Here is a 27855-nt window from a genome sequence, read left to right on the forward strand (position 1 = left end):
AAAAAATAAAAAATGTTCTGAAAAAAAAAAAACCCTACATTTTTAAATGGATGTTAGCAATTTATCGACCTGATATTTGTAAATGGTCTTTTGGGGCAAGTAAAATTATGTAACTCAGGGTTAGAAACAGGAGAAATTTTTTCTTTTTTTTTACATATAAAAAATACTATGATATTTCTCAAGTTATTGGCAGTGTGCCTTGTGCCACTGAATTTCCAAAGTCTATCTTTTTATTTTATTTTATTTTTTTGCTGTGCTTCAAATAAGTAGAAAAATGGTTATAAAAGAGTAAATGGAACAGAATGAGAGCTGGATGTTGCAATGGGCTGCAGTTTGCTGCGGACAATTTTAGATTCTTGTGGGCATGTCTGTGCACACATACTTTATATGCTGAGTGTTAGATTAGGTAGTATTCTGCAGTTTTCTTTTGGGAACAGTCTTGGAAGTGAAAGAAAACTAAAGATTGACCTTGACAGTGTGTCCACCAACCTCGCTGTCATTTGTGCAGAAAGGGAACATGGAAGACGAGGTGGAGGTGTAGACTTGACTGGCTTTTGGACACACCCTCTGATTATGCCTCAGTTGTCAGATGCCTTCTCTTTAGTCTGTCACTGATTCCAGTGACTGTTTAATAGCTTATCTTGCCCGTCTGGCCGTCCCATTTCTGATATTTATGTTGATACTCTCTATGTCTCGAATAGATGTTTAATGTGATGCTCTTTTCTTTAATAATCATACTGTTGAAAGCCTCGAGTGGGTTACAGAATTTAAATCATATGCCACATAATACTCAGGTATCCACTCATACGCTTTCATGGATTAGTTTGAAAATGAAACAATTGATCACAGCTAGTGTTGTCCCTTATTGTCAGCTTGTCTGTCTGTGGGTGTATGTCTTGTTCTACTGGAATCAGGCACCCACGGATGACTCACTTTGTTTTGGTTCTTGAGTACGCCATATAGCAAGGTTCTCTGACAGCCAAATAGAAGGTGGCATTCATACAAGATCACATTGAATATACAGAAAAGGAAAAATTCATTTGTTCACACCAATGTTTTACTTTCAAGATCCTTGGTGACAATATTTGTGTGTGTGTGTGTGTGTGTGTGTGTGTGTGTGTGTGTGCATGCACATGTAAGAGTGTATTCACATTCATACACTTGTAACTGCGTGTGTGAAAGCATACATGCATGTCTGTGTAGAATTCAGAGATCAAACTCAGGTATTATTTTTCAGGAGATGACCACCTTGATTGCTGAGACAGGGTCTCTCAGTGCATGGAGCTAACCCAACAGACAAGGCTGCTTTCCAGCAAGCTCCAGAGACTCATCTGTCTTTACTCCTCAGCCCTGAGATTACAGGTGTTCACCAGGATGCCCCCCTCTTTACATGGGATCTGGCAATCAAACTCAGGTCTTTCCACTTGCTAGGCAAGCACTTTAACCAACAGAGTGATTTCTCTGACCCTGTGAGACACACACACACACACACACACACACACACACACACACACACACACACAATGTGTCTATCTAAAAACCTCTCTTCACCCTTCTGAGTTTTAATGAATTTTCATTCTTTTAAGTTTGGGATTCACACCTAAAAGGGCCACAAATAACAGATTAGCTTCCCATCTGTGGCAGTGCACTGAAGTAGAATGCAAACCCATGTGTCTCTAAAGCCAAATCAAATAAAATACACCTGTTGCTTTGACTGAGAGATGAACACCCTCACATGTACATTAGATAGAGAATAACAGGCTTTAATATATTTTTGTGAGATGTATTAGATTTTTTTATGATCTTCAAAATTATCTGTCCTATCTTTAAACAACTTGTTTAAAATCCTAAAACTGATGCTCAATAGTTCGTCAATCTGTACACTCACCTGATAGAATACTACTTGGCAACTAAGAGAGATGATAATAATGGGAACTTGGATGCCTTAAGTTGACATGCTATATGACTTCTTTGACAAGATAATCTATAAATGATAAGATCATATGATGAAAATAGATCAGTAGTTGCCTTGGGTGAGGAAGAGGAGGAATATTTTAGCATAGTGGGATGAATGAGGAGGAGGAGGAGGAATATTTTAGCAGAGTGGAACAGAATGAAGGAGTTTTCTGAGTGGGGGAATTGTTATGTATCCTGATCATAAAGCAATTGTTCATATCTACACCTCTTTAAAGCCACAGTGCTCAGCAATATGATAATCTTACTTTGTGTTGACTTGTGAGACATTTTAGCAAACCCAACATACCTGATTATTCTTATTGAGAACCCAAACACCAACAGCTAATGGCAGAGGGATATCAGCCATCCCTTATGACATAAATTTAATTGCGCTCCTTTTACTAAGACACAAAGTCATGACTCACAGATCTAGTTATTACGTTTACAGAAGAGCTGAGAAAACTGCAGATTCTGCTCAGTGGATAATTCTCTAGGTTCTGAGTGCATGAGAATAGTCTAAGTTATGTGTCTCCCAGCTGCTGTAACTTGTCCTCTTGTGCATATGGAGTGCTTTTCTGTTCTTATGGTAATCATTTTCCTTCCTTCCTGTATATATATATAGTGTGTGACAGTTACAGTGGCTGTGGGAACCATAACTTTAAGTTCTGTGACTTCTGTGAGTAAAACCAGCCATAATGTTGAATTAATGCCATTGCTCACGTGGAATTTCCCTGTTGCTGTAAGTGGGAAACTTACAGTGTATTTAAATAAAGGCTTGGCATTCATTTTTCAATAGTATATAAATTATGACACATATGTAGACTAATTTCATCATTAAGTAGCATTACTACTAAACAGAATAAGGATAACATTAGAGATTATACACAAAGTACCATGCGTTAGCCTAATGTGGTTTAGCCATCCATACAATCAAAATGGAAGATAAGGAGCTGAGGAGACAGCCCGACAGTCGAAAACACTTACAGCTCCTGCAGAGGACCCAGGTTCAGCACACTACTTCCCTAACTCCAGTTCCAGGGCCTCCAATAATCTCTTCTGGCCTCCAAAGGCACCAGGCATGCATGCACATGGTACATGTGCATAGTTGTAACACACACACACACACACACACACACACACACACACACACACACACGCCAAAAATAAATACTTAGAAAACATGGAAGCAATAAGACTACCATGACTCTCACTCAGCAAATAACAAACTAGAACTCTGCTCCCAGCCCTGGTGGCTTTGTCGGACTGCCTTCAAACATGACTGATTAACTGGAACATTGATTCATTTACTAAAATGAAATGGTGGTGGAGACTTTCCCGGCTGCAGAGCTTCAGACAGTGCTGGTTATTGTTGGTTCTGGGTGTTGAAACATCAGTATTGGCATAGTACATCAGGCAGAATTTGGGACTTGATAACATGCAGTATAAAAGACATGCAAGGAATCCTTTGACAACAGGAACATTGGGTAAGAATCCAATTGTTGATGACTCCACCTGTCTTGCCTGGGTGTCATTTTAGAAACAGTCAATCAAGGTGAGACCAAGAACCTGAAGGAGAGGTTTTTTGGCACTGGACCTGCTGTGGCATTCTTATCTGTCATTAGGCTGGGCCCCACGTGGGGTGTTAGTACATCTTTTAATGTCAGGACACTGATAGTACTTACAGGGGTAGTAAGGTATAGTGGGTGTAGTAAATGAAGTGCATCAGCCCCAGAGACAACTCAAAGTATAGAAAATTTCCTTCCCTCCTTTCTAGGTGAGTTCATATGACTTGAATGTGAGGTCTTCATCCTCTCAGGACATTGGACCTAGGGTTGATGAGGACAGAGAAAAGGTTGAGAGAGAAAAGTAAAATCAAAAGCTCCAGGGCAGCTACTACTCCTGTCTGAAAGCTTATTGGTATGCAGGCTATTTCTGTATGTTATGGCCTCCTGGCTGTTACCAGATGCAGAGGTAGTGGGTCAGGGAGCTTTTGCTTGTTTGCAGATGTTCACCCACCCTGGAGGAGCATGAAAAACGGCCCTCTTGTGCTGGTACTGTCTCAAGGTTAGGGAGTATACATCTTAGTGAGGAAGGGTGCTTAACATATTCCCGTGGATAGGAAGCCCCACGTCATCTGTGCCTCCAAGCATCGCCTGCATACCAGCTGCCTTTAGTCTAAGCAATCTCTGCAGGCCTCCTTGTCCCCAAACTGGATTATAATGATGGAGACACCCAGCTTTCATTAAAGCAAGACATTCTATCTTTGTTCATACAAGTAATTATCCAGGCTGATGTGCCAGGCAAGTGGTAGCATGATCATATTTCCAGGAAAGGTGAACACGAACCCTGTTCTCTCCTGTCTGTTTCTCTGCATGTATCACTCTCTCACTCTGCTCTCTAATCCTGCAAAATCCTCAGCTTTTCTAGCTGTTCCCTCATCTGTGCACATACAACTAGACCAACAGACTGCTGAGCATCATATTTACTCTTGACAGGTATATAGTCTGTCACCCCTCCTGTCCTGAGTATGGGAGCACATTCACACCAGGAACCTCATGTTACCCTGTAAAGTCACTCGTTGGCAATGCCTGGTTCCTACTTTTGGACTGGCGACTAGACAGTTGTGGGACCCAAGATGTCTAGTAGGAAAAATGTTCCACAAATTAAATATTGAAGGGCTTCCCAGTTTGTGCATGCTGAATTCCCAGGGGGATGGGCAGAACAATTTAGTTTGGTAGTTGCAGGTCAGAAAGTCCCACCTTGGGAGGGACTTGGCTACATGCCTTCCTGGTCCACTTCACAGGGATTAAAACAAGTTGTTTACTATATGTGTGGATGTACTTACAATCTAGTACCCGAGCCATGTTCTAACAGATAACCTAGGTCCCAGAGGCCATGGCCTGATCAACACCTCTGAGTTTACCTCCTCTTGCCACACAGCTAGCAAAGCCTCCCCCTGCACCCCCATACCTAAAACTGGATATGCAAATATTGGATTTCTAAAGAGTTGGGGCAGGACATTGTCACAAGTAAATATCCATTTGCTTATCTAAAGCAGAATTTTCTTTACTTTTACAGAAGGCACGTGGCAGTGATGATATGAATGCTTCTATGACATCTCAGCATTTTGAAGAAGAATCTGTGAGTGACGTTCAGTACAAACTAACACTGATGTCAGCATCACAAATACTTCCTACCAACTGTCTGTAGTTCTCTGCTCCTTTAGCTTTAAACTATATGGAAAGGTGTCCACCTACAGAAACATGTCTTGCAAGTTCTAGCTAGAGGAGATTAATTCAGATTTATTGATTGGTTAGCCTGGAATAGATTTGTCTAAAAATATACAGTAACTATGCAACTGAATTTGGAAGGAAAGAGGACAAAGCCCTTTGAAGCCCTCTGAAACTTTGAAAAGTAGCTTGTCAAGGGCAGCTGCAGCCACAAGATCAATTGATTGAGTGCCTAATGAATGAATAATAAACCATCCCATTTGTTCTTTGAAGAATGGTAGAAATTTGAACTGGCTCAAACATTGCATGGGATTCATACAATTCATAGGTACTCAAAAAATAGGCAGGTTCATCACTGGAGCCCATGACAGTTGATGAATTCCTAGAGAGGGAAGCGACAGAGCTTAGGGGACAGGAGAGCACAAGGGTAAAGCAAGACAGCAAGGGAAGATACTGAAGAATGAAGGAGAAATGTGCCTAAGCTAGAGAGCACAGAGCTGAGACTGTCCACTGTGGACCTGGAGACTCAGGTGAAGAGCCTGTGCCTGATGGACTGGAAAGACTCACGTTGAGAGTTGAAATTCTATCCCATGTGGAGAAGGTCTACTGGAGTTGGTGAGGATTGATGGGAAGGTAGACAAGAAGTGGGAGACAGTCTATATGTGAGGTAGATATGTGGACACACCTTGGTGGGAGGCAGCCCTGTTCTACTCTCTTCATACTATTTCTTCTCCAGTGTTCTGTCCTTATTTTGAAATTAGTTTATTCCCCACCCTGGTGTGTGTGTGTGTGTGTGTGTGTGTGTGTGTGTGTAAGTATATATGTGTTCTTACCTGTGTATGTGGGTGCATTTGCCTTTATCATGTGGAGGCTAGAAGAGGACATCCTCTTCTGTCACTTTCCATCTGTTCCTTTGAGGCAGAATCTCTCCCTGAACCAAGACTCCTATTTTCTCTGCTAGGCTAGATGCCAGCCAACCCGACTGAACCTATCTCCACCTCCCTCAGAGCTGGAGTTGCAAATGTGCATAGAATGTTTGGCTTCTTATGTGTGTGCTGGGACTGGAACCCCAGTCCTCAGAATTACACAGCATGTGCCCAACTGCTGAGTCATCTCTCCAGTCCAAGTTTACAGTTTTATAATAAGAAATTTCCTAATCAATCAAGGAGTTTAGGGGGTTCAGACATTGACACACTATTCATTCAACTGTTGGAAAGTTCATCTTGTGAAGTTATACTCATGATTACCTCTGAATTCAGATACAATCTCATTAGGGGAAAATATCAAGTAATTGACTGATAATGTAGTTAATGACCATGTTATCAAAGCAATTTACAACTGAGGTTCATACTTGAGCACTGTTTCTTTTGTCTTTCCTAATTAATAAGCAGTGTCTCCACTTGGGCTCACATTTCACTGACTTAGATGCTGTTTTCATCTGTGCAGACTCTTGGAGAAGCCGGTGATTGCCTGAGTCACCTCCCGAGCCCCTTTGCATACCTCCTTACTATACATCTGAAGGAAGGCCGTAATCTTGTGGTCCGGGATCGCTGCGGTAAGGTTGGTTTGTTGTGCGCTTGCTCAGTAGCCTGAAAATTCCTCTGTGTTCTGATAGGAAGGCTAGAGTCAACCATGGTCTATCTCACACTGTTTGGAGAGGAGCTCATCCCTCACACTGGACCTCCAGCCTCAGCCTCTGCCACATGCATTGACTGTGAGTTATTTAAAAGTGATAAATGCTGGTATCCTTAAAAAAATAGTAACAATTCATAAAGCTATTTTAGAATACAATAGCCATGATAATTTGTATTTGGCATAGAGCAAGTAGTTCAGAAAAATAGTCACTTGGCCTTCCCACTTTATTGAAGAGAGTGAATGGATTTCTAAGATGAGGCAACAAGATTCACTGATTGATGCAAATAGTGTTTAAACTTCTTTCTTCCTGTCTTGAGATTCCACAGGATCCCTTTTATAGCCATTATCTGTTTGTCTTTTCTACAAACCTGTATACATTCCCATATCTATTTAAATTAAATTAAGACTGTGATAACTTCATTGTTGTGCAATAAGATTTGCTTTTTGCTTTCCATCTTCAAGATAGGCCATGGTTTTCTGTGCAAATATACTTTCTCTTTTAAACTCACCATGTTGCTGCATGTCCTTTGCATGTTTGAGTCTCCAAAGAGGCTGGTTCATCATTTCTGTGTCCTTGGGTCCCCACTTACGGATTCCATCTTTGTTCATGGCAACCTGCCCTCAATTAAGAAGGCTGAGACACGCAGCTGGGCAGGGTGAGCAGGTAGTACCTGTTGGGGTTTCTTCTGTTCTGCTCTCAGCAGCTCCTGACATCTGCCATTTAAGTAAGGCCTTTCTTTCAGGTTACTACCCATGCTGTCTGTTCCTGTTTGACCACACTGGTCCTTGTGTGGCATCAGCAGACAAGGGAGTGTTGATCCATCCTCTGCTGTATGAATGCTGCACCCAGATCTTGTGATCAATCATACATTAGTCAGCTTCCACTTCTCGTATCTGCTGCCTCCAAGCCTGGAGCACGGTTAGCTCATTTGCCACACACATTGCCCTTCTAGTCACCTCTCCGTTGCCCCAGAATTCTTCCTACTACCTCTTCACACTCCATGTACTTGTGCTGCCAATTCTGCCGCAAATCTGCTCTCACTCATATGACTTCTATCTGTGAGAACTGTGTGAAATATATCCTTTCTTTCTTTTTGTTGGATTTTCGAGACAGTGTTTCTTGTGTAGCCTTGACTGCCCTGGAACTCTTGCTTTGTAGACCAGACTGGCATCAAACTCAATAGAGATCCACCTGCCTCTGCCTCCTAAAGTGCTGGGATTAAAGGTGTCCACCACCACCGCCCAGCACATCCTTTCTTCTTAATAAAAACTCTTTCTCTTTTCTTTTTTTTTTTTTTTTTTTTTTTTTTTTTGGTTTTTCGAGACAAGGTTTCTCTGTGTAGCTTTGCGCCTTTCCTGGAACTCACTTGGTAGCCCAGGCTGGCCTCGAACTCACAGAGATCCGCCTGGCTCTGCCTCCCGAGTGCTGGGATTAAAGGCGTGCGCCACCACCGCCCGGCCTCTCTTTCTCTTTTCATATGTAGTTTTCAAAACAGAGGGTCTTGCATTGTATTTGTTAGTAAGTCTATTTTTTTTATTCAATCCCATAATTTTTTATCTGCCATTTGAATCACATTTGTTTTATATCTGTCATAAACACATCCATGTCTATAGATACATTCCATGCCAATTTAATGAGAGGGGTCACCTAGATCTTCATACCTGAGATAACATCTAAGGGATGTGATCCTTAATCAATGTAAGTGACCACTTACAGATGACCCGACTCTGGACCTGCTATGTGTCCCAGTGACTGCTTTTGTTAAAAAAGACCACTTTCAAGTCCATTCTGTGACAACATCCTCAGAAGTTAAGAGCATTCTGGAGAGAGATTGTTTAACTTTACAGGTCCCCAATTTTTTTTTGTATTTATTTTTTTGTATATATATATATATAATTTTTGTATATGTACATGTATATATAAGCATATATAAGAATTTAATCTTAGATTTCATATATATATATATATATACATATATAAACACACACACATACTTTTTTTTGGAATTCCCTTCCCTCCAAATCTATAACTTTGGGGGTAGTCATAGGCCCTGGATCCTTTTGGGAGTCTTTTCTGATCTTTTGATTCTCTCTTATGTATGAGTCATCTAGCCAGCCTATTCTTGGTGCATCATTCTAATACAATCACAGCACATCCCTATAAGTTGGTCAGTATACTTGAGTGATGATGAAGATATTGCCTTATCAGGAAGAGAATGAAACACTGGGGCTCAAATGCACTTTTTTAATACTTTGCTGTTTTAGTTTTTATTGAAACATATTTGTGGGGTATTATGTTTAGGTATGTACAAATATATGTAATGATCACATGTGTGCAATTTGCTTATATATCACCTTAAACACTTCTCAGCTCATCATTGTGAGAACATTAACTATCTTCTGCATCTGAAACATGTTATGCATTATTGTTGGTTATGGTCATTCTGTTGGGCAACACAACCCCAGAACTTCTTACCCCACATAGCTATAACATGATGCCTGTGGCTAACCTCTGTCCCCCTTTCTCATCCCCATGTTCTTCTTGTCCCGTGGTATCCACCATTCTACTTTCAACTTCTCTGAGATTCTACAAATAAATGAGAACATATAGCATTTGCTTTTCTCAGCCTGGCTTATTTCACTTAACATAGTGTTCTTTAAGCTCATCCTCTTCCTTTTATTACTGTAGAGTATATATTCATTATTTACAGGAGAGCTGTATTTGTATTTTTTCCCTTAAATGGGATAATATATTTAATTTTTAATTTAAAAATCAAAATGCATGTAACTGATCAGATATTAACTTTCAGTTATGATGAGGGCTTTCCAAAGTGTTCAGAGGTTTGTGTTACCCCTTCAGCTCAGGGGAACAGCTAGAAGATTGTTAATTTCCATGCATAGTTTCCATTGTGTAGGTTTTGCTCATAGACGTTATTTCTGATAAATCATTCTCTGTTACCAAAGAGATCAGCATTTTCTATGAATTGTTACAAAAAACATTCCTGTTTATGAAGCTTTCAGTCTAGATATAGGTTGGCAAATAGTTTATACCCAAGGCCCAGTCGTAGGTATTTTAGGCTTTATGATCCATGAGTGACAGCTATTCATCTTGTGTTACTATAACAGGAAAACATTCATAAAGAGTACATAGGCAAATGGACATGGCTATGTTCTGCTAAAACTGAATTAATATAAGCAAAGATAAACTAGTCATTGGGCAGGAGTGAACCCAGATACTAGAGTTGCTGACCTCTGACTAGAATATTATGATATGATTTTTGGATTCATCCTCTAAAAGCACACTTTTAATTGCATTGTGGCTGAAACTACTGTTTGAATAAAGAATATGTGTTTATTAAGCAATCGTGATTTGAAGTTCACACTTTTAGTAGATCTATCTAGGAAGCCTCTTGGTTAAAAAGACAAAATACTGCATTACTATCTGGAGATATTAGGCAGCCAAAAGTCATGTTTTGGTATTTCTCCAGGTCTTAGGGTGAAAACTCAGTTTCAGGACGGGACTGCTTAGGTAACATCAGGAAAGTACAAAGCTGTGCTTAAAGGCTTCTTGACCCACAGGAAACTAAGAGGAGGAGCCTCCCAGGCACTCCAGTGCCTCTGTTGGCCAGGGCTGGGAAATACACCCTGCTGATGCTGAATCCTTTGCTTCTGTCTTTGAAGATGTTGAGATTTTCTGGGATGTTTTTTTGAAGTTTGTTAATGCACACAGTGGTCAGGTGTTCTTTGGAAATATTCAGTAAGGAACTTGTGGTTCAGAATGCCAAACACGTTTAGCACTGGTGTCCTGCAAAGAACAAACTATGCATGGAAATTAACAATCTTCTAGCTGTTCCCCTGCAGCTGCTACCCAGGACCAAACTATCTGTCCTATCTGTTGCTTGTTTATGTTCTCTTGGTATTGGTAGTCATCCCTCCTTCCCTACATTCCCCTCTCCATCCCCTGTAAACATGAATATATCCATGTGAATAATTATGGATATAAGAAGAATGTCATGTGAGGCCAAGAGCTTTAATCGCACAGTTTTAGAAGTTTGGACACATAACAAATATTGCCATGCCAGGACTCTTTCCAGTGTAGAATTCTTTTCTTTGGGGTTCTGACATCTTCCTTTGCCTACACCACACTAGATCCAGTAATGGGCATTTTGTGCCTAATTAAGGGATTCTTTTTCTTTTTCTTTTTAGGCAGGCAGTTTTGCTTGCTGTGGTGTGAGCCTGAGATGCAGCACATTGTCTGGGCATGGCCTTGAGCTCATTCCTTTAGGAGGAATATCATGGCCATTTCCCTCTCAGTAAATGCCTGTTTGTCCCTGCCTAACCTCCATCTCCTCTCCTCTCTTTGTTCTTGCGTTCACCCCTTTACACCGTTAAATCATACTTCATATCCCATGCTTCCTTCCTACTTTGGGGCTGTAAAGTTACACCTGTTGTATTGTTTTTGAGCACATAAGACTTGCCTTTTTCTATGGTTTTGGTGTGGTCCTGGTCCAGTAATTTTAAGTCTTTGAGAATTAAAGCTGAAGTGATATAACATGACCATCTATTTTCAGTACAACTGCTTCATTATATGGTTGATGCATAGAGAAAATTGGATCATGGTTAAGTTTCCCATAGAGAGTAATGTGACTGAGAAGATACTTGGTGTCCCAGCGGGTAGAACTCAGGTCAGCAGCCTCACCTTCCACATTCATAGGATCCTGGGCTTTCTAATATAGACAAAGTCTCATGATCCTGGGAAAACTCCCATCTCACGCCTCTTATACCCTACATCATTAATTCCTGAAAATGAACAGCACCCACATTAAGGCCTGTTTTTCCCCTTAAAAACTTAGGCTAACCCAAGTCCATAGATGCAGCCTGAAAGAATACTGTGTTCATGGTGCCCTCTCCTGGCTCCTCTCCAGTATTGCAAAGGGAAAAAATGAAATTCACCATAACATTCCTAGGACCATAACCGTCACTCCCAATGTGTTGAGGGATAATGGTTTTCTTTGTGATGTGAGTTATTTTGAAAACTCATGACCTCTTCCACTACAAAACTTCTCTCTTTATTCATATCAGGAATAGATAAGTATTTGATGTTTGTTTATAGAGTAGTGGCAGCTTCCTCTTCAGATGACAGGAAAACCGTCATTGGAGGTCACTTTTGAAAGGAGTGACTTGAAGACCAAGAGCACCAAGATTGCCACACGAATGGGTGATTAGAAAGCTGATGGACTTCCACTGAAGCGATCCAATGATCAGCCTTTCTAATTTAAATCTTGCTCCGTTTAGCAGGCTGAGTTTTATGATTGTATACTCTCTTCGTAACGAAAAGATAATTATGTGAGAGCTATAGAGAAACACAGTCTCTGGTATGGCTGTAAAGATGGACAGATAGCTGTTTCTAGAACTCTGCTGCAAAATAAACAGCATCCTTTGAATGACTCTTTTGGCGTCGGTGGTGGTATTATACCCTGCACTTTAAATTGGATTCAGGAAATGCTCCTCAAGATGTAAAACCAACATGGGCGAAGGGTTGCGGATGAAGTCACCATCAGGTCCTCACTAGAATTTTAAAATGAATTGCCTTTTGCTGATACAAGTTTGAAAACAGGGTTTCCTTTCTATGGCGTAATAAACCTTCATTCTTGGAATGCTCATCACTCACTTTTGGTTCCTATGTATATTGTTCTCGATTACAAATATTTAAGAAGAAAGATAAAATTGTAGAGCACATACTTCTCTGCTGAGTCAATGTTCCAAATTAGGTTAATTAAAAATGTATTTTTATTGCTATTTATTATTATTATTATTATTATTATTATTATTATTATTACTATTACTATTAGGGTGTATGTGTGTACTCACATGCATATGCATGTTCCGATGATGTGTGTGGACACGTGTGTGCCACAGCACATGTGTAGAGGTTGGAGGAAAACTTCATGGTGGTCAGTTCTCTCCGAGTCCTGGTTCTGGGGATTGACCTCAGGTCACTAGGTCACCAAGGTTGTGTGGAAAATATCTTTACCCATTGAGTCATCTTGCTGCCCCCCTCCCAATTTTTATTATTACAAACCATGCTTCCACAAATGCGCCTGTCTTAAACTGTGTGTACAGCTTTGGTCTTCACTTCTTTGCAAGTCAATTATTGATTTGCATCGATTTTCTTGTCTTATGATCATATGATTGGTTCCGTGTTCTCATTACAAAATTGGCAGTTTGCTCCTAAGAAAGGCTTAGCCTCACCAGAGGCAATGAATTGGCTCACTTTCTATTATCTACATTGACTGTAGAATAACTTTGTTAATTGGGTAGAGGAAAAACATTATCCTTTTTTTTTTTTTTTTTGCTTAAATCTGTGTTTGCATCAATAATTTTGGACATTTAAATATGTTCATTCAGATTTGTTTTTATCTTTGCAAGCCCCTCTTCTGTGCAGAATGGCCTTGCTCCCCAGTGTGCTGGGTAGATTCACAGAGAGCGTTATAATTTGTCATTGGACTTTTACCTTTATTTCTGAAGGGTCTGTTGTGATAATCTTGCTAGTTTTCACTCCTAGTCTGCATAGTATCTCCCTTTGTTTCCACGTCTACAGAGGCCCATGCTCCTTGGATCACTCACATTAATCTATCTCAGTCTGTTTGTGTTTTCACTTCACATTTGTATTTTTTGTATGTCTCCATTTTTTGCAATATTAAAACCTGAATAGAAACTTTTTCTTTTTCAAAATGACTTCTAGATGAACAAGGACAAACCTTTCTTTCCCTAGTGATTAGAGTGCCTCTTTTCAACAACTATACACTCAAGTGCAATATATACCAGCGTTTGCGTCCTGGGCTTCTGTTGGATTTCTGGGATGTGTTCTGTAGTGCAAGAGTCAAGTACACATCCCAGTCTTACTTCAGCCACACAACCCAATGAACCCTCTTTATTTTGCAAACCTCCAGCTTTGCTTCTCACTGCAGTACCGTCTCTGAACACCAGATGGCATGAGATCCTTACTCTGCGTGTGCAGCAGCACGAAAACATATGGGCCTCTGTGTCAGAAGTGAACCCGAAAGCTGATCCAGTGGTGCGGGTGTCACTCTTTCTTCCCTGCTGGTGGTGTTGTAGCTTAGGATGCTAAAACAAATGAGCAACCCAGTCTGGAATCTGTTTCTGTGGCCCCCCTTCCCACCCTGCATAGATCATGCAGGACATACTAATCTTAAAAAGCCTTTGTGTTTTCCCATTTCTGAGATCTTCTCTCTGGGGACTGTTGTGGCTCAGTTTTGTTTTGAGACTACGTACACTCCTGCTTTGATTGGGGTGTTTGGTGCTTGCCACTCTGTCAAGCCAGTTTCCATTTAATCCTTTCTCAGTGCTCATGAGGGGCCAAGGAAAGAAAGCCTGGAATGACTCCTATGCTCCTGCGCCTGTCTTGACCACTGAATTGAATGTAGCCCGGCATATTTATCTCCTGGAGAGAGACTTCTTTATGTGGGTGAGGGTGTCCCTTGTCAGGTGCGGCATGGTGTGTGATGGGTCCCGTGCTGTGTTCCAGGTGTCTGTTGCTCATTTTGCTCCATCATCTGTTGTATGTGGGTGATCTGCTTGTGAGTATGTGTTTCTATGTCTTCAGGCCTTCTCATTTTACTTGAACCTTTGTTTCTTGTGTTACAAGAATGGCCATGCATGAGATTCACAGAAGTTCACACTCATGTGTGCTTCTGGTTACCCATAAAGAACAGGGATGCAGTCATATGCTTTGCATGGCCAGTTCCATCAAAGCCCAGCTAGTTCAATCCTGTCTTCACCAAATAACCAGTTTACTGAAATTACTGAATCTGTATATATTGACAAGTCTTTCAGCTATAAAAAGTTTTGACCATTATATGCATATATATATATATATATATATATATATCATATATATATGACATAGACTTTTTAAGTAGCTGTGGAATGTATCTGACTCATTAACAATGGGTTATGAAGGTAAAATCAGAGTAGCATTTTAAAGAATATTTAAATATTTTTTTAATTTAAATGTATTTTTATTTTATGTTTATGGATGTATTGCCTGCATGTAAGTATGTGCACCCTGTTCATGACTGGTACCCATAGAAGCAGAAGTTGGTGGAACCCAGAAGAGGGTGTCAGATCCACTTGGAAATGGAGTGACAGATGGTTGTGAGCCTCCACGCAGGTGCTCTAAATTGAGCCCAGGTCATCTGCCAGAACAAATGCTCTCTTAGTCACTGAGCCATCTCTCTAGCTCTTTCAAAAACTCTTATGCCAACGAAATGATAGGGACAGGGTATGTTGTGGCATTGGTTATGGAGTCAGAAAAAGGGAAGATTAGTGATGGAAAAAAATGAAACTTAAAGAGAATCCAGATGGTAAAGGGAACAGAGTCTCAGTAGGTAGAGACAAAGGTAGTATGCGATGTGGCTGGAGAAAACTTATGGGAGGTCATATGTCTAGGAGAATCCAAATGCCCCTGGAAACGCTCATTGCCTATTTTACTGCAGCATCGATAGATTCTATTATATATTTCATACAGGTTTTTATAAGCTTCATAAACAGTTAAAGGAGATTTGTGGTAAAATTGAGACTTTCAGATCATCAATTCTGCCATAAGCTGATTTCTGGAAGATTGTTGAGTAAAGTGGATAGTTGTGTTGTGTTTTGTATTTTTAATCATGTATGTTTATAAATTGCCTGAGACCATTGCATTTCAAGGTCCAATTAGGGTCAGTCCTTGCTCAAGGGGCCACAGAAGGTTTTGCATATGCATGGACCCCTTAGAAGAGAGAAGTTGTTCCTATTCAGTTAAGGTGGGTACATTCACAAAGTGTATTTTAAGGACTGTAGACCATTGAGGAAAACATAGCTCGTCTGAGGATGAAGATGGGCAAGTGGATCTTAGGAGCAGATAGCCTCCATTTGCAGAAGTAGCCTGGGCTGGGACCTACCAGCAGATGCTTGTATTCCCAGCCTTGAATGATCTGGGAGGACCCTTGGCTTGGGATTACTCTGAACTCATATGCTACATAGGAAGTGATTCCTTATTTTCACAGGATCAAGGAAACTGCTCCCTCTCTTTCTCAGTTGTCCCTTCTAGTTTCTGAATGGGACTGTGAAAGGATGTAGTGTGCAGACATCATTGTATCTGCATGGCTTCACTGTGATTCTGTGAGGCACGGGCTCCTTATGTAGAAGTCACAACTAGCATACCTCCTCCATCTTATTTTTTATTCTGGAAATTGTCTTGTTCTTTTATTTAGTCAGCCTCAAAGACAGAGCTCAGGGACCCCATACTGCCAAGGCTAGATTTCCAGAGAGCCCTGAAGTCCTCAGTGAATGACCTCTGGATTTTTTGATAGAGAAGAAACCTATGTTTCTGGGGATTTAAAAATTTTAATTTTGTACACAGCTGTTTCCTTTCCAGAACACTTAAGAATATTTTAGGAATGTTTTCCTGAGTTTGTAGAATTCCTGAAAAAAAGAATTTAAGCTCACAGTTTTTTCTTCCCATTTCCCTAAAAGGAAGGTGATAGAAAATTCCAGACCATCAGAGATAGCACTAAAGAAACTTTATAGGGAGAAATTAGTCATGTGAATTACCTTGGACATTAAAATAAAATAAATGGACATTAGGACTACATAAATGGTTATATGCTCTTCCTTTTTAACTTAACTGAATCATGATGCTAAAAATAGCAGCCCTGACAAGGAGGCATTCTTCGTAAATTTTGGAGCTGGCAACCATTAAAACAGATTGGTTTATTTGTTCTCAGGGGACTCCTTTGAGAATCGTAGTTTTTCACATTACAAAGGAGAAGAATGCAGTGTAAGGAAATTGAGTGAATTATTCAAGATGACACAGTTTCTCACAGGATGCTCCTGCACTACCTTCAGCCTCTCTGGGTGTGTTGGGTACCCCTAGGCATACGCCTTTACTTCCTGGAGCTCAGATGAATTTAATATTACCTCTATAGATTGTTTTCCATAGTCAAATTATTTTAAAGATACCTTCTCCGAAAGTTTTAAGTTGTATTTATATTGTTATTCTTTGTATCCTGCATCTCTTAATGAGATTTGTATTTTATTTATTTTATTATTACTGTGTGTGTGTGTGTGTTTATGCATGCTGAGGGATATATGTGCAGGTCAGGGGACAACTTTTGGAAGTCACTTCTCTCCTACTATGAGTTTCAGAGATCAATTTCTTAAGGCTTGTGCAGCAAGTGCTTTTATCCACTAAACCACCTCACTGGCCCTGTTAATAGAACTTACTATTTCACTATACATTTTGAAAATTCCAGAGGAGAACACTAAGGGCCATTTCTAATAGCTTCGGTGACATACTCCTTCCAGTCTGTAGTACATCTCTCCAGATGACAGGGATGTCTGGGTGTTTTGTTTTTTTATTTTCCATTTTAAAAGGCATGTGTGTATGGTGTGTAAGTGTGTGTGTGTGTGTGTGTGTGTGTGTGTGTGTGTGTGTGTGTGTGTGTATGAATATGGAGGCCCCAGGTTGATGACAGAAATCATCTTTATTTTTTCTTTCACCTTATTCTTAGGTCTGGCCCTTTCGATCAAAACCAGAGCTCATAGAGACGACTAATTCCCTCTGGGGGTGCCTTGCTTCTGCTCCCTGAGTCTGGAACTATAGACAGGATGCCAAGCACGCTGCCTGGCCCTGGGTTCTGGGGATCTGAACCTGAGTCCTCTCACCTGCTCGGAAAGCACTTTCACTACTGAGCCTGCTCCCTAGCCTCCTGCATGAAGTTCTTAGGGTCTGAGCTCAGCTTTCTCCTCCACCCTCAACTCCCTGCTGAAGCTTTCAGCTCAGCTACCAGGTGTCCTTTCTTTCTCCCCTTTCTCCTTCATCTAAATTATAAGCCGCTGTCAGACTTATGTGTGCAAGGCTTTGGCTCTGATCGCTTCACTCTTCTCCTGAGTGAACCTACATTTCCTTCCTCTTCATACTAAAATAACTCCAGATGGACCAAAAACTTAAGTGTAAAAAAAGAAAATGTACAAAAATCAATGGGAAGAGACACAGCTGAATTAATTTAAAAATCTTACAATTTAAAAAAAAACAAAGCTCCTATGCGGGATGTGAAAGTACAAAGGCAGCCGTCAGACCTTGGCTAATTTGATTAAATAAAAAGGAAAATAGCTTACTGCCAGTAATAACTTGTTAAATTCTGACAAGATGTATAGTTGGTGAGCAGTTTCCACAAGGAAGATCCGTTCCAGTTGTAGGCAGAGGACGAGCTGAGCGCCCTGAAAGATAGCCACATAGTAAGAACAGGAACCGGATTGAAAAACACAAATAGAAATCACAACAGCTAGAAAGTCCCTGAAAGTGTTAAAGAGAAGGGGAGTGACAGAGGAAACACACACACACACACACACACACACACACACACACACACACACACCGCCAACAGATTAAAAGAAAGGTTTAAAATACTCATGTTAGGGAATGCAGAAAGAAACAAAAATGATGTATACTCTAAGTTTGATGAGCACCTAGAAGATTTATTTTATATTTATTTGTGTGTAGATACGTGCACCTGTATATGCCATGTATGTGGGTGCCCTGAAACGCCAGAAGTGGCTGTTGGATCTCCTGTGAGCTGCCCAAAGTGGATTCTGAGAACTGAACTGGGGTCCCCTCAAAGAGCAGCAAGCTCTCCTACCCACAGAGCAGTCCTTCCCACCCACCCCTATGTTTGATAAGCTTAGAAAACCATTTGAAGGTCTGTTAGAACCAAAACGAGCCACTGTCACACTTCAGGGTTACACACTTGCTCCAGAAAGGGGATTCCAGGATAGATACATCAGCCTGCTGACTGAACTCCTGTCTACAGCAGGGAAAATATTAACTACTGGCCTACACTGATACAGCACAGCCAGGATATGTGTCCTTGGAAAGACACCCATAGGTGCATATTGCTGGTGTGACCCCAGTACTATAGCATATTACTTGAGAAAGTGCAGTCATTTAAAAATGATTCTTACATATATTTTCTCCTGTAAAACACCCAAGAAACTGCTTATGGGTATCAAAGCAGAGGAATGGGATCAGGGTCCACTCTGAGGGCACAGGCTTTGTTTTATTTCGTACCATTCAAAGTGGTGGGCATATATTACTTTTACTTAAAATTAAAAAGTCCAGGAACAGGAAATAAAACACCCACATTTCTTGCAGAATAATAACTAAACCTTTATTGTGTATGTTTAGGGCACTTTGGTCTCTGACTCAAAACAGCCCGTTAGAATCTATTTCTTTCTATTTTTTTCTTCCTTAATTTCTGGGTTCACTGAATTGCTTGTTTGGTATTACAACACTAATGATTTTTTGGGTCTCCCTCCCTGCTGCAATGACCCCAGTCTTTTTCCTGTTTGGTCCCAGGTTGATTTCAAATTTTGCCCCCTTGATTTGAGCCCTCAACTGACTTGTGAGTTAGGAACCACCTTTCCTACCTACTACTGAGCAGAACTCCACACCAGGTTTACTTCTTTTGAACATTACTACCTGGGCCCCATGCTGTATTGTGGGGTATGCATACTATCCGGTGCAGAAGAGCAGGTTTTGCATCTTGGCAACACCCAGGGTATCTAGTACAAAGCAAGACTTGGAAAAGACCAGACATATCCGTGGTCTGGTAGCATGGTTGACAGGTACATGTCAAGGGAGAGTGACCATCCGTAGGTTAGTGGTCATGAGCAGGAACAACTGTGATTCGAGTGGTTCTTAAGAGGTGGATTTGGTGCCTCTCTGCTGCAGGGATTATGACTGCAGATATACTCACCCCTTGGGACCTCCAAGGGGTTATTTCCAGTGCCTCTGTTGATTCCATAATCCATGAGTATGCAAGTCCTTTATATAGAATGTAGTCTATAAACTGCCATGCTTCTATGTGTACATATGGTGTTATATGTAAATTATCATAAAAATCATTTATAACCTACATGCACTTCCGCTTATCTTTTACTTCATCTGTAGATGATTCACACAGTGTCAATATTATATAAGTAAATAGTTATGTTGTGTGGGGGATAATGACCAGGACAGGAGTCTGTACTTATTCAGTAAGGACACATTTTACATATTAAAAAAAAAGTGTTGTGCCCATGGTTGGTTGAATCTGTGCATGTAGAAGTTCTGTTTATGGAAGCTCCAGTCTGTGTAGTGTGGGAGAAGATGACTGGCCCTTGGTCCTAAGAGTCTGAGTTTGAGGCTATGCAGAGACACAGCCTGGTCTCTACGTTCCCTGATTCCTTCTCCACTGAAAGTACCAACTCCCACAAGAGCCTCTTTGTATCCAGGCTCCCAGTGGGGAAGGTTAAAGTCCACCCATTCAGGTGTCAGTTCACCATTTGTATAATCCGGGAGTCGCATTCCAGAGCTGCTGGCCCCTTTTCAGAACCTGCCTAGTTGAGATACCACTTCCCTGACAGTCAGGCACTTAGGCTCGAAGACAGAAAACCACCATGAACTACCCCCTCCTAGCAAATTTTCTCCAACAATTAACACTGCACTAACTTGACACCCTCTTTCCTTATTGGGCTTTGTAAACCCTGGTCCTTTTTTCTATTAATTCCAGACATTAATATTTTCTTTCATGCAACTGCCGCCATTCACCCGTGAAACAGTTTGAACATTATGTAGCTGTCAAGATGCTTGGGGATTACCCAGTATGCCTTGCCTGTGAGAAAGTGACACCACTGAGGCCGAGTTTTGAGATGTTTATTTTGAGAGTACGCTGACAAGCATGAAGGCCCTGATCCCAGAGTGGCAATTTCATTTAATTAAAGGCCTCTTTTTATTATAGTTTTTCCCCCACTTTTTTTTTATATATATATCACAATGATTGTTAAATCCTGACCAGCCAGAGGTGTTCTCTCAAGCTGCTGAAGGAGGGGGTAGGCAGATGCTCACTCACCGGTATGAATTCCACCGAGTGGCTGTGAATACATTTATTTTTTTACTAGCCTTCAAAAACTGCTCAACACGGGTATGTGTTTTGAATGAGGTCTGGGCTTCTCTTCCTACACTGCCAATCTTAAGACGGTAGAATTGGACACATCCGGTATTTGTAGCTTATTTTAATTTCTTTGTTTTAAAGTTAGTGCCCATGCATTACTGGAATGCTAATCCAGAAAATTCCTGCTTTAGTAAGGCTATTAACACTGAACAATGTACACTGTCCAGTTGCATAGTGATGCCACCGTCCACTCAAATAGCTAGGGGATGTATTGCATTTACTTTTCTGTGGTTTTTACTACTGGGGCCACATGGGAACATTAAGAAGGGGCCTAGGTGACAAACTATTGAAATAAAGAACCGTAGTTCTTAATGACATGTTTGCAGAAAAGTAGTGGAATTAATTTTTATAATTAATTAAAATTAATTTCTGATATAATATTTGTAGATGGTATTGGCTTGAATTTCATATCAGAAATTCATTTCAATGGATATTCTTGGAACCTATTGGGGGCCCTGAATTAGATGGTGGGTCCTTGCATTTGTCCTCATAGGGCTGGGTTTCAAGATGGACCACAGTGCCATAACTCTGCAAGTCCCAAGTTTCGTCTTAGTAGCCTCTTGAGCTGGCCTTCCCTGGTCTTGCTGCTGATTATTCATTTGCTCCTGTTTCTTCACTCACCTGATAACAGATGAGCAAGTATATCCTGGGCATGTTAGATGACACACACACTCATGTAACACACAGGCGCAATACATAATTCATGCATTATGTATGTAGGCTTCTCTTCTTTTCAGTTGATCTGAGAAATGTGGAGGAGGATCTACCATCAGTTTGTGTGTGTGGCGGTGGTGGGTGGGGGTGGGAGTGAGGGTGGGGGGTAGGGGGTGGAGGTAGCAACTTGAGGGATATTATTCATTCCCTTTGGCATCCATTTCAAAGCACCCCAGGAGGGGCCACACAGGTCAGCTGTGTCAGTGCTGAGGCCAGCTGAGGGCCTGGTTGATGTGCTGGTCCTGGGTGGGGACAATGTGTGCAGCTTTGGTGCAGGTGCGAGGAGGCAGCGAAGAATGGCCACTCTGTTGATTTAATCTCTACGCCCCTGGTGCCAGTCTGAGCCCCCTCACGTCATCTTTTGAATGAGTGATTGCAGAGACTGGTTTATTTGTTATGATTATATTTTAAGGTATAAAAAGATAGGATTGAATCGGCCATCTGCTAAATATTTGGAAATGGCTGCTTTCCCTTTTCATGGACTTAACGCCGATCCTAGGAGGGGCAAGCTTCTCCCCAGGATTCCTGACACTGACTTGATTTTTCGAATTTTTGTGGGTTATTGAGGGGTGATGTATCCACAATGAAACCACATAAAAAGCCTAGAGAGCACATTCATATTCAACCACTAAAAGACAAAATAGAATTAATCATTTACCCTTAAACTGTAGCGTTTTCCCCTCCCCATGCATGACACATCTAGGGCTTCCCATCCCTCCGCAGAGAGACATCATCTCAGTGTGCTTCCTGGCTTGCTTCAGGCCTGGGGACTGTGGGAAGAATCTTGACTGGGTAGAGATGTCAGATGTCTATGTGTATTTTAAAAATTCTGTCTTGTTCTCTCTTTCCTTTTTAAAGGCACAAGTGATCCGTATGTGAAATTTAAGCTGAACGGGAAGACGCTGTACAAAAGTAAAGTCATATATAAGAACTTGAACCCGATTTGGGACGAGATAGTTGTGCTGCCGATACAAAGCCTTGATCAAAAGCTTCGTGTGAAGGTAGTAATCCTGACAGCTTTCCAGTCAGCTCCTTTCTTCAGAATCTATATTCTTCTGTAGCTCTCAGGGCCTCCTTAAATGTGCACTTGCTTCAATTAATCCCTCCATTTTTCCCTGAGGCTGGATTGAAAATTTAATACTGTAGGAGGAATTTTTTTTTAGACTCTTTATGAAACTGTGTTTCTCTCAAATCAAGGAGATACATATGCTATGAAGTCACCGTGTACTGTGTAAATAATGCCCTTATTGGCTCTATTTACACTTGCTCAATGTGGAAGAGTTATTACTGGCCCTGTAGTGGTGACAAGTGTAGACACTGTTCTCATTAGAAAGAACTTTATACTTAACAGAGCTTCAAGTTACCAGGTGGAAGCATCAATGACTACAACATCTGGGTTTCAACTGTGCGAGTTGAGTGTAGAATGGGATGGCTGCACAATCGTTAGCAAATTTCTATTTAATTGGCAGATCTGTTCACCATGGAAAATGCTAAGTTTTAATGAGAGGCCAATTAAACTACAGGGAGGGTCCATTGTGTGTAATATTTTGTTGTATTTGACCACTGCCTTAAATGTTTCGTCTTTCTTTCTTTCTTTCTTTCTTTCTTCCTTCCTTCCTTCCTTCCTTCCTTCCTTCCTTCCTTCCTTCCTTTCTTTCTTTCTTTCTTTCTTTCTTTCTTTCTTTCTTTCTTTCTTTCTTTCTTTTTCTATTGTTTCGAGCATGGCTGGCAAAATAGGCAAGATATATATCTCTGTGTAGGCTTGACTACAGTTTTCTTCAACTGCAAATTATTGTAAGGACTGAACGATGAATGTCCGAGTCCCCAGCCTATTCTATATGTTAGTCATTTGATCAAGCCAGCTGCTTTGGACGGCCCTGTGTGCTAATGTCCTCCCTGATTTCCAGGTGTACGATCGAGACTTAACCACGTCTGACTTCATGGGGTCCGCCTTTGTCATTCTCAGGGACCTTGAACTTAACAGGTATCATTCTTTTACCTTGAATCATTATCAGTGAATTTTAGGGGAAACCCATGCTCATATTCAATCATGCTTATTTGGGTTTTTAAATTATTGAGATCCATAATTTAACTTAAAACATGTTTTTACACTTTATTTTGGTGGTAAAGCAGGGAGACCAGTTAACCAATGTGGACTTTGACAATGTCAGAGTTTTTTTCTTCCACCCTCAGAAAATATATTTTCATTAAATGTGGTTCTGTATCCCCCCCCCCCCCCGCTGTGTCTAATCTTTATGCAGAGGTAGTAGGCTTTTGCCTTAAGCTTTGGATAGCTTAGCAGGCCTGCAATATTGCCAATTAATGTTACGATCAAGTGTTGTGTTTTTGCTTGCAGGACGACTGAATATATTTTAAAACTGGAAGATCCAAACAGTTTAGAAGATGATATGGGAGTGATTGTGTTAAATTTGAATCTAGTTGTGAAACAGGGTGACTTCAAGAGGCATGTAAGTGTGAACCTTTCTGATTAACCTCTCCACTGCGATGGATCTTTGATGACTGACCAGCAGGCAGGATGACTGTCAATTGTACATTAAGGGGAGAAGTAAAATAATTGCATGGAGTGTCAGTATGCAGTTATTGACACTCTTTCTCATGAACCACTGGCCAGGCAACGAGAAATAAGAAGTTATCTGGCTGACTAAGGTATGGTTAGGATAGCTTTTAAACTCATAGACAGTGTGTGTTTTGCCTGAATAAGCCACTTGAAAATATAGTTTCCTGAAGTATCAGGGCTTCCATTTAGTAATTTTTAGATTCTGGGTGACTTTTGCCTTTCATATATTCAGCTCTGCAGGCAGCTTCCAGGATTTAATGTTTACGTCATGAATTATGAAGTGATCAAGTGCCCTCTTGCAATATATTGTGTCCTTTGCTTTCTTTACTGGCTGTTGCTTTTAGCTGCTAACTTTTCCACTGGGTGTGCTTTTGTGAAAAATGCAAATTTTAATGTTCTCTTTTCTATCACATGGAAATTTCTCATTAACACACTATATAGTGGTGATGCTGCACCATCAGTGAAGCGTTCGATTTTGTTAAGATAAGATAGAAAGTCTGCTCTTACAAGTAAACATGCTGATGGAAATCATAATCTCATTTTCATATTCATGGGTTGCACATCATAATTCCAATAATTAAAATAAGAGCACAATGTGTTTTATTACAATTTACTGAAAGATATTTTTTAAAGCAAACTAAAGAAGTTCCTGGAGGAAGAATAGATATGTTACATTTGATCCTACAGGGAATCCAATATGAAAATCTGAAGCCTGTTTGCAAATTAGGTTTCTAATAATACTTTCTAAATTGAGGTAAATATTCTTCATTTTAGCTATTGCTTAATCTTTCTGTTGTAATTAACTTCATGATGAAAACCATAACTAGTAATTTACTACTAATTTACTAGTAAACTCCTAGGAGCTAGCTAGTAATAGGAATAGTAAAAGTGTACTATGAGTTTTTCAATTGTCAGAGTGTCAAGTAAACATTCGCCTTCTATCATTTGAATTCCTTAGGTTAATTTGCTTACAAAATAACAGACTAAAACTCTCCTTATACTTAAGATAACACTATTCACACTTGGGACCTCGAGGAAACTGTTAATATGATGAAGACAGCGTTGTCTTCTCTGTCCCCCTTTGTCCAGGGCTTTTCTTTACCTTCATTTTCATCCTGTTGTTGTTGTTGCTTCAGAATCTATGCCCCAGATTCACTGTTCAAGTGTATAGTAGGTGGTGGGTGACTTGAGGTGGGTGCTAGCCTAAATTAACATGCGATATAAATACGTATTGGAACCAAATGCTCATGGCAGAACACTTGACAGCTAGTGTTTCTTCTGTGACTTCTGTAAAGTTGATGTCTCCCATGAAAATGGCTGCACCTTTTGAATTTTTACACAGCTCACTAGACTATGCTCAACAATCTTATTGCACTTCAACTGCGTTTCAATATCACCACATTTGGAATTTTCAAGTATTAACTCTTTGATTTTGATTTATCTCAAACTGCAGAGCAAACAACGCAAGATGCAACTGGGAATTGCACTTGTGATACATCTCAGAGTGTCTTTTCCAAGTCCCAAGAGTATCCATTGTCTCACCTAACTTAGCCTGGCCCCTCTTAGTACTTGAGCAGCACCCCACACCTCCTCTATTGAGATCGCCAGCGTCTCTGCTGACTTGTGTGTTCTCTGTATGCGTTGCCCAGCAGAAGCCAAGTGTGCTTGGCTTTATATAATGACAAGGCAATAGCACATGGAAGCCTGCCTATCTCATTTACTTTGCTTTGTAATTTCCCTTTCTATTTACATACTTGATCTAAGCATAACCAAAGGGACAGTACTGGAGGAATGAGTTGTTCTGAGACATATATAGCCATCATATATACATATATATATATATATATATATATATATATATATATATATATATATATATATATAGTACTTACAGGACTAACATGGTCCATTTGCGTATACTAGATAGAAGAAAACATTTGTTCTTTTTATTAAGATTAAGTGGATATTAAAATGTGTGTTTATTTTGGGTTTTTAAGTGGAAATAACAAGCCCTTGGACGAGGGCAGTAGATTTATGTGATTAGAATGCTTGGTTTATACGTTACCACTTATGTGTAAACTGTAGAGGAGTTCCACTTTGGATTCTCAGTTTTGCACCAATTTTTCTAGCCATCAGTGAGGGAAATTTTGTTGCTTTAGAACCAAAGAGACAAAAAAAAAAAAAACTTAAAATGTGCAGCTTGTTTTTGTGTTGTACATCTAAGTAGGGTGTATCCCCCTGACTGAAAGCCCGAGTAAATTGTACTTTCTTTTTCTTGGAGAGGAGTAGGCTCATAATTAAAATCGTGGACTTGTCATCAAACTATCTGTGTTTGACTCCTAGATCCACCATGTCTCAGTCAAATCCACAGGGTCAGTTAACCTCTCTGAGGATTTCCCTCATGTGTGAGATAAGAATGGAGATACCTGTTTTATAGCATCATGGAGATTGACATGACCAGCTATGGCTCCAGACAGGGTAGAAATATTCAGTATATGGTAGCTTGTAGCATTACAGTAAAGTAGATATCATGTTAGTGTCCTAATTTGGTTTATCTTTTGTGATGGCTACAAAAAAATCAAGGCTATACAAAAAAGGACTCAATAGCTTTATACCCCTATAAGGTTGTCATTAATTTCTGTGACTGGATTAAATGAAAATACTTGGTATTTTTATTGAGAAAATGCCTGAGCATTTTCTTTCAAACCTTCATTGTAGTACCTTAACTAGGTCAGGTGCACAATAATGACCTCACCATTTCCCCAGGACAAATATTAACGAGAACCTGCAAGTTCTCTCTGTCCAGTCCTAATGGCTGGCCAGTGGAATGTGAATGGACTTCTCTTGACCATTGGTTCCTTTTCAGGTTTTGTATTGATTGAGGAGAAATAGTACCAAAGTAGACATATCATTTACCTGCATTTTTTCTATTCCTTGAACATTATAGTAAATGTGGTCTGCTTAGATTTCATAATTCAATTGCAGTATCCTGAAGGTAACCACGTTTTAACAAGCAGTTAGTTAGTGAGATAGCGAGAGCAGAGCATTGTGGTACTGGATACTGACTTGGGAGAGGAGATGGATTTTGCTGAAATAAAATTTCAACCCTAGATGAAATAGAGCAGCCTTTGCATGACAAAAGAGGGATCAGAAAAGAATAGGGTGAAATGTGTTGACCTTCAAAACTTTTTTCTTTCTTCACACATTTGCTAGATCAACTAAATTAATCTCATTGGACAATGGTGATTCTAAAGTTTTTAGTATTTTCTTTTTTAAATAGGTTATAAAATAACAAATTTCCATATGGCATAAGTTCTGCACTCTTTTCTGTTATTTTTGACTATTGAGATTTAACCTATGAAAGTAAATAGAATTTTGTTTTCTGATAGCAAAAACTATAGATGATCCAAACATGAACTAACATTAGTTAATAATTTACAAATATTTTTACAATGCTACTTAAACATTGTAAGTGGGAGAAACATAATCTTCCTTTTTGGAGATGAAATGTATTATTTCGTTTAATTGAAAAAATGTTATTGAGATAGAATGATATTTGTCTGCCATTGCTGATCTGTCCTGAATACTATGAGAAAATGATGTGTATAACTACCTAAGTGTGATTTTCCTTTGTTCTTGTTTTCTTGTTTCCATGAGCTTTTTGTGGGGAGAGATAAGTGATGGCAGG

At 40.1% G+C, this 27855-nt stretch overlaps 1 protein-coding gene across 3 annotated transcripts in view; it reads left to right on the forward strand.

The window, feature by feature from the left end:
* The window catches only part of Mctp2 (multiple C2 and transmembrane domain containing 2), a 206263-nt gene that overhangs the window by 9932 nt on the left and 168476 nt on the right, over positions 1–27855 (forward strand). For all 3 annotated transcript variants that reach the window (XM_059272997.1, XM_059273001.1, XM_059273005.1), the window contains exons 2-6: positions 5035–5097; positions 6633–6741; positions 22448–22590; positions 23497–23573; positions 23946–24057. In XM_059272997.1, coding sequence (XP_059128980.1) covers positions 5035–5097; positions 6633–6741; positions 22448–22590; positions 23497–23573; positions 23946–24057 — 504 coding nt within the window. The remainder of the gene's footprint in view (positions 1–5034; positions 5098–6632; positions 6742–22447; positions 22591–23496; positions 23574–23945; positions 24058–27855) is intronic.

Source organism: Peromyscus eremicus, chromosome 1, assembly GCF_949786415.1.
Source record: "Peromyscus eremicus chromosome 1, PerEre_H2_v1, whole genome shotgun sequence".
NCBI lineage: Eukaryota > Metazoa > Chordata > Mammalia > Rodentia > Cricetidae > Peromyscus > Peromyscus eremicus.